Source organism: Terrapene carolina, unplaced genomic scaffold, assembly GCF_002925995.2.
Source record: "Terrapene carolina triunguis isolate 2854851 unplaced genomic scaffold, T_m_triunguis-2.0 Scaffold194, whole genome shotgun sequence".
Classification (NCBI taxonomy): Eukaryota; Metazoa; Chordata; order Testudines; family Emydidae; genus Terrapene; species Terrapene triunguis.
In genome coordinates, this window is record NW_020664545.1 from 11018030 (window position 1) to 11025795 (window position 7766).

At 55.3% G+C, this 7766-nt stretch overlaps 1 protein-coding gene across 1 annotated transcript in view; it reads right to left on the reverse strand.

Moving 5' to 3' along the window:
- LOC112112332 (nuclear receptor ROR-beta-like) overlaps nucleotides 1-7266 on the reverse strand; it is a 14188-nt gene extending 6922 nt beyond the window's left edge. Inside the window, exons 1-6 of the mRNA XM_026655081.1 lie at nucleotides 7197-7266; nucleotides 6368-6453; nucleotides 5666-5807; nucleotides 4798-5211; nucleotides 2410-2531; nucleotides 1110-1242 (exon numbers count right to left, since the gene is read on the reverse strand). Coding sequence (XP_026510866.1) covers nucleotides 1110-1242; nucleotides 2410-2531; nucleotides 4798-5211; nucleotides 5666-5807; nucleotides 6368-6453; nucleotides 7197-7266 — 967 coding nt within the window. The remainder of the gene's footprint in view (nucleotides 1-1109; nucleotides 1243-2409; nucleotides 2532-4797; nucleotides 5212-5665; nucleotides 5808-6367; nucleotides 6454-7196) is intronic.
- Between the last annotated feature and the right edge of the window lie 500 nt (nucleotides 7267-7766).

The following is a 7766-nucleotide window of genomic DNA, read 5'->3' on the forward strand; positions in this document are numbered from 1 at the left end:
TGTGTGTGTGTGTGTGTGTGTGTGTGTGTGTGTGTGTGTGTGTGTGTCACACCTCGGGGGTGCCTCCATCTCTCCAGGAAGGGGTGGGTGCTGGGAGATGCCCCTGCCCCTCATCTCCTCCCAAGCAGGAGAGCCAGTGAGGAGGCTCTTGAGCCAGAGGCCCCCATGCCGTGAGATGCCCCCTGGGCCTCCCACCATCACCAGTGGTGTCTGACATGCTCCCCCATTGGCTCTGGGCTCCAGCTCCTGCCAGTTCTTGGGATCCTCCTCCCCACCACCCACTCCACCTGCCCACAGTGGGAAGTGGGACCTGCGTGTGTCACGAGGTGGGAGATTCGGGGGGGGGGGGCGGCGGGGCTCAGCATGTGCTAAGAAGGTGAGCCAGACCCACCTCAGTCTGGAAATCAGAGCGAGGAAGAAGGAGGGATGCAGATGGCAGGGGAAGGAGGAGGGTGGGGGTGAGTAAGAGGGAGAAGTGTTGGTGGGGGAAAGAGGAGAGAACAGCAAGGAGAGAATGGAGGAAGAGAAAGGCAGAGCAGAGAAGGGAAGGAACGAGGAAGTGGCCCTGTGGACGTCCCCCTGTTGAAATCCCAGGCTGAGCCTCCAGGAGGTTGGACTAGATGACCGCCTGAGGTCTCTTCCAACCCTAATCTTTTACGAGGCGCAGCGCGGTGCGGAGAAGGCGGCTTTCAGCCATTCTTCAATCTGGGCTGCTCTGGGAATGGCCCCGACGTAAATCAGAGCAGCCCCAAGGGGCTCTAATGTAGGGCTTCTCCATAGACCAGAGCAGCCCAGAATCTCCATAGTGCTCTGTGCTAAACGGCGCTGAAGCCTTTCACATTGGCTCCGCCCCCTCTCTCCCTAGCCCCGCCCCCACCCATTACTGAGGTTCCAATGGGGGCATGTAAGGGCCAGTTAGGGTGGCCCTAGGTTGTGCCTGGCTCCCCAGCCCCTGGGGCACTAGGCCAGCCCCATTGTGCTGCCTGGGGACCAGGCCAGGGGCCAGACTGTCTATCAGTGCCTAGAAGGCTGGGGGGGATTTTGCCACCCCAGAAGGGCGTGGGGAGGAACCTGTCTGCGCGGTGGGGTCCGTCTCCCCGCTCTCTCACCTGCTTTGAGGAGGATGATCTGGTCGTTCTGGCAGAGCTCCATGAAGCCGTCGATGCGCTTGGCGAACTCCACCACGTACTGAATGGCGTTGGAGATCTGCAGGGAGCACTGCTGCCACATGGTCTCGCAGCTCTGTGAGCACAACAGGGGGCGCATCATGGGCAGCCAGCTCCCTTCCGCACATCACCCTCCCTCCCCCCCCACGCCACAGGGGACCAAGCACAGGGGCTCCTTTGTGTACTGTCCCATCCTGGGGGGTGCGCTGTATGGGGTTCTGCGCCCCACGCCCCAGAATGCACACCCCCACCCGCAAATCTTCATGCATCTCCCTTCCCAGGGTGTTCAACTCCCGCTGAAATCCAAGGCATCCCTGGGCCATTTGCTCCATCCAAGGACCGAATCGAAGTGGGGGTGGGGAATATAAGTAGTGGTTCCCTCCCAGGCGCCACTCACTAACTAAGCTCCACCCACTTGTCACCAAAATGAGATTCCACTCGCAGTGGATCTTCATAATATGATGGTTCTCTTTTTTGCTTTGATCAGCCATTTAAATTGGCCATCATTAAACTTCAGAGTGAACGACCCCTTGAAATAGACAGGGGCTTCACAGAGCCCTTAAAGGCAGTCTTTCAGGTTCCTCCCCAGTCTTTCACGCTGCCTGCAGACTCAGGCAGACATGGCTGCAGCAGTTACACTTGGTTCTGGGATATTACGTCTATTTCACAATATTAAGGCTAAAGGCGTCTGGTTCCCCCCCCCCCCTTCACCCCCCCCCCCCCCCCCCCCAAAATGTTAGCTTGGATTTTGGAGTTCAAGGAGATGGCTTCCGGAAAGAGCCCTGCCTTGCTGTGACCCAGCCTGGTTTACCCCTGTCTCCACTCCCCTGCCCCACTAGGTGATGGTCTAGAACACCAGGGTACGTGGCCTGGGGATTCTGCTGCACCAACCCTAGGGCATGTGTACCCCCAACCACAAAGCTGTGCTCCCCCACTCGCAGATCCACGCCATGGAGTTCTGCCCTAACTGCAGGGCGTGTTCAGCCCCATGAGGCAGTGACTTAGCATCCCCATCACAGCCGATATCCCTTCCCCAACCCCATCCCCACGGGCTGCACAGCCTCTCCAGCTGGAAAGCTGCCATCCCACTCCCTGAGACAGAGGGGTGTCCCATGACGATCTCCCGTACGTGCGCCCTGACCCGGGAGAGGTTAGTGCCGGCGATTGGGTATCTAGCGCAGCCTGTTGTGTGGGGCAGTGAGGCACAGGCCCCGGGGGCTGGTAGGAAGCAAGGGGAAGTTACCTTGTTCTGCAAGCTCCTGATCTCCTCCTGGGTGTACAGCATCCATGCTAGCCTCTTGAGCTCCTCCGTCGTGTACTGGCAGGTTTCCAGATGGGACTTGACCACGTTCTGAGCGATCCGGTCTGCCGAAGGAAGCACAAAGCACAGCTGAGACTCAGGGCCTGGGAGACAGGGCCCTGGGTCCTACGGAGGCAGACAGGCTTCCTTGAAGACAGGGCAGCCCCAGGGACTAATGCAGCGCATAGGCAGCCCTAGAGCTCCTGGCGCGTTGCCAGCATAGCCTCTCAACTACAGATGTGTTGTGATGAGCTGTCGCGTGTCTATATGTGCCACTGCCTTCTCCTGGGTGGAGTCAGAACTGATCCAGCTGTGTGTCTTAGGCCCTATAGTGCCAGTGGGGATTCTCCTTAGCTCAGGTGCAAAGGGCCTTGTGCTTTCAGAGCAGAAGGATCTGGGGTCTGTCCCTGCTTCAAAGTTCTTAGCTGCCTCGGGTTTGTTATAGGATTTATGTGTTGTGAGTGAGCTGGAATTCAGGCAGTTGGCTGATCAGTGGGGACTGGACTGCAGCTTAGCAGGGTGTGGGGCATGTTCTGGGTCTCAAGGATGTTAGGAGCTGAGTTTGGGGGGGACTATTTTCCTCCTGCTGCTGCTCAGTTCTGGTGGGAGTGGGAGAGGACAGTTCCCGCCACAGCTGCCCTACCCCCCAAAGGGCTTTCTCCAGCCTCCATCCTTGTAGCTGGGACTACATTAGCCCTGCATGGACACACTCCCAGAGTGGGGCGCTTTAGGTGGGTGGTGTGGAAATTAATGGAAGGAGGAGGCACACATCAGAGCCTTAGGGGGGCTCACGTCAGGGCCCTAGTGGGGCTCTGGGTGATCGCTACTTCCCACCACCCAACACAGATGTAATGAGGTTGAGTAGTGTCGGCAAATGCCACCCTGGAATATTTGGCCACCTTGATTGGTTGACTTGTTTTGAAGCACGGCCAGCAAATACCGTATAAATAAGATGCAGAGGCGTGTGTGTGTGTGTGTGTGTGTCTAAAGGAGATCGCTCTTTGTCAGGCTCACATACACCCCCTGAACCAAAGGGACTTGTGCTTCACTGACTATCTGTACCTGGCCAGTGCAGGAAATGGTCAACTGAAGGTAATGTATCATCTTTGGACGAAGGCAGGGTAAGATTTTAAAAAGGTCTGGTTATGCTCGAGCTGGTTAATCTTAAGTCTGTATTAATACTATAGGTTAAGTCTAAGTTGTTTAAAAATAGTAGTAGTCAATAGTTAATCAATATATAGTAACTGTATATGTTTTGTGCCTTGCTGAAACCGGGTACAGCATTGGTGAAGTTAGCAGTTTATAAATCATAAAAGCTTTACAAGTCGCTGTGCCTGTCTTCAGTATAAGTTACCATCAAGTTTATCATAAAAGTCAGTAAAAGTTTATAAGTTGTTAAATAAGTTAATAGGTAGGTTAAAATTAGTAAACTATCGTTGATTAATATATCAGTATTGCATATGAATTTGTTTTGGTTGGGGATGGTTACAGTACACGTAAAGTCATTAGACACATTCTGTCTGTGTTGCCTTTATAGTCATAAGTCATTAAAAACCTTTCTTGAGGAATAATTAGTTGTTTAGTTTCTCTTTTGCGGACACTACTCAACCTCATTACATCTGTGTTGGGTGGTGGGAAGTAGCGATCACCCAGAGCCCCACTAGGGCCCTGATGTGAGCCCCCCTAAGGCTCTGATGTGTGCCTCCTCCGTCCATTAATCTCCACATGGCGTAGTCGGCAGGATTCGAACCTGCGCGGGGAAACCCCAATGGATTGTGGTCAATTTGCTAGACTCAAAAATGCCCCAGTCAGCTTAAAGAGGTGTCTGGTTGCAGAGCATAGTAACCACAAGTCTGTATCTATATTTACAAAGTTTCCTTTTCAGTCTATGAAGCTTCCCAGATAGATTATGCTTATGCTTGCAGGATTCAACTGTACTCGTTTCCTACAACTTCCGGAAGTTTGAGGCCTAACAGTATTTAGCCTGACACTACTTGCCAAGGCTTGTGCACATTAATCACAGGTGGGTGCCAGACTCACGGGGAGGGGACTGCAGGAGGCTCCAGGAGAGAGCAGGACCAGAGACTGGGAGTCCCCACTTTATCTTCTGCTATCAGCATGTAGCCCCCCTGTTTAGGGACGGGCCCACATGAGATGATAGCCTACTACTGCTCCCCACTAGCAGAAATGCTCCTTTAGCTCAAGCATAGAGGCCTGCGCTTTCAATGCTGAAGGTCTGGGGGTCAGCCCTACCGATGGGTGGTTGCTCTGAGCCCTGCAAAATTCAGCTCATGCCTTCTCTTATGTCTGGGTTGGGGGGCAGGTACTGACCGATCTCGAGCATCGAAATGTCCGAGGCGAGCTGGCTGCCCTCCAGGGTGCCGTGGGCAAAGAGGCCGGGCTCCAGCATCAGCTCGTAGATGGACTCCTGCTTGATGAGTTTGGCATCGCTGACGTCCATGCTGGACTGGTCGGGCGAGGGCTGGGCCGAGGTCAGGAGGTCGAGGTTGTAGTAGGTGCTGCCTCCGTCGGGGGTGAGGGGGAAGTCGAAGAGGAGCCCGTCCGACAGCGGGGAGATGTCGTCCAGGTCCGAGACCCCGCTGCTCACGCTGGTGGGGTAGACCCGTGCCAGGGCCTCGGAGTCGTCCTTGGAGACCCCGTTCTGCTCCTGGTTCTGCTGGTGCTTCTGCACCTCCGCATACAGGCTGTCCCGCTGCTTCTTGGACATGCGGCCGAACTTCACCGCTGGGGAGAAGGAAGCAGGGCCGGTGGGCTTGGGCGCGTGGATGGGGCGCAGTGGCAAACCAAGGGTTAACAACAACTCCACTCCCCAGGCAGGGGCCAAAGGAGTAGGAGGGGGGCAGGGCAATGCCCTGAGGCTCCAGGGCTGGGGTGATTATTTTGGTAAATTCCGATGATGGGATTTTCCCCTCCTTTGATTAGCAGCAGCGAGCAGAGGCCCCAGCTGGGATCAGGGCCCCCACTGTGGTAGGTGCTGAGCACACAGATAGGGGGACAGTCCCTGCTCCAAGGAGCTTACAGCTGAAACTGACGAGACTTACCCAAGATCCCTGGCACGGCCAGGAATTCAAGAGTCCTGGCTCACAGCCTATTACTATTCCCCACTGAGCGGCCCGGCCTGCATCTCCCCGATCCCCCAGGGGCCCAGCCAACCCCCAGGCCTTGGGAGCAGACTCACCATCACGTGACATGCCCAGCGCCAGACATTTCTGCAGGCGGCAGTGCTGGCACCGGTTCCGGTTGGTCCGGTCGATCAGGCAGTTCCTCTGGCGCGAGCAGGAGTAGCTGGCGTTATTCTGCTGGCTTCTCCGGAAGAAACCCTGCGCGGGAAGGAGGACGGTTCAAAAAGGGGTAGGGTGGGGATCCCCCACATGGTCTGGTCTTCCGAGGGTGGGGATGGAAAAGGCCCAGTGGGGGCACCTGGCCCATCCCAGCCTAAGATTGTTCCTGGGGAAGATGGTCTCTTGTGCTTTGTCCAGCCTTGGCCCATGCAATGGGAACCGGGGGCTGTTCCAGAGTGGGGAGGGAGCAATGCCAGACCCAGGGAAGGGACGAAGGGGTGGGGGAGGTGGAGGCCAGCGGTGGTGCTAGGAGGATGGTGACCAGAGCCAGGGAGGTGCCCTGCGATTTGTCCCCAAGCAGCTCAACCAGTGTATCCGGCTCCTGCCCGGCAATGCTCCTAGGCTGGGACCTTCAATGGGATCTGGCGTCTGGCTGGCGTAGGCTCCTTTGGAAACCCCTGCCCCAGCGCTGGGTGAGCAGACGGCTCACGCCAAAGAGGTGTGTAAACCAAGGCCACCATCCCCTGAATCACCGGACTGAGAATGCCCAACTCCTTACACCTGCCGAGTGCCAGGGCTGGACATAGCCCATCACTTACCTTACAGCCTTCACAGGTGATGACACCATAGTGAATCCCCGAAGACTTGTCTCCGCAGATCTTACACGGGATCACTTCGATTTGGGCTGCAGCCAGGAGGGGAACAAAACAGATAAGCCCAGGTCAGTTCACTGCGGCGTCTCTCTCTCTAGGGAACAGAGCAGTTAAGACCCTTGGCCCTTGTGCGGAGACAGGGACCTCACAGCGCTTTACAAACAGACATTAACGGAACCTTCTGGGAGGTGGGTAGTATCATCCCCATCTTGAGGGAAACTGAGGCACGGAGCAGGGCTGTGACTTGCTCAAGGTCAGCCAGCAGGCCAGCAATGGAGCTGGGAACAGAACCCAGGTCTGCTAATCCTGTTCTCTAGTCAGTAGATCCCACCGTTTAAACCCTCTGAAATGATCCTCTTACGAGTCCAGCCCTCCTGCTCAGCACACCTGGGAAACAAGCAACACCAACTACTCAGCTCGGCAAGCAGACGCTCTTTTCCCAGCCTCACTCCAAGCACCGCAAGACTCCGCCTAGGCCCTGTTCCAAGTGGCCATGGGATCCCCTCCAGGTTTTCCTCTTCCTTATTCCTGATGGTGAGTGAGGAGGCTGAGGGACTCATTAACACTTGGCTGGATTCTGTATCTGTGCTGGTTGCACTTATAGTCACGAGTGGATCTGAGCACTCAGAAGGGACGGATCTCGGCCTGCGTGGATCCCACACACCTGCCCTGCCTGAGTCTCTTTGCAGAGACTGAATCCTGGAACCTCTCCATCTAAAAGCCCATATTAAACATCCAGACCTGCTCCACCCACTGGCGGGAGACAAAGCGCTACCCTGCACTAGCTTGAGGTACACATCCAGGTGCAGTCTGTCTGCAGCGCTCAAATGGCCACTTTTCTCCATCTTTTTAATGGCAGGCTATCAGCCTTTCAAGTATTTGAAGACCTCTTAATCTCCTCTTTTCCAAACTAAACATACCCAGTTCCTTCAGCCTTTGCTCATATGGCTTGTGTTCCACCCCTTTGATCATTGGGGGAGGGATAGCTCAGTGGTTTGAGCATTAGCCTGCTAAACTCAGGGTTGTGAGTTCAATCCTTGAGGGGGCCACTTAGGGATCTGGGGCAAAATCAGTACTTGGTCCTGCTAACGAAGGCAGGGGGCTGGACTCGATGACCCAAGGTCCCTTCCCGTTCTAGGAGATAATAATAATTAATGGAGATATCCATTTATCTTTGTCAGTCACCTCTGGATCCTCTCCAGTTTCTCGACATCCTTTCTACACATCGATGACCAAAACTGGACACGCTTAACCAGCACCGAGTAGAGCGGTACTATCACCTCCCGTGGCCATGGCTCTAATGCAACCTGAAATTGCATTGGCTTTTTTTGCAACAGCATCGCCT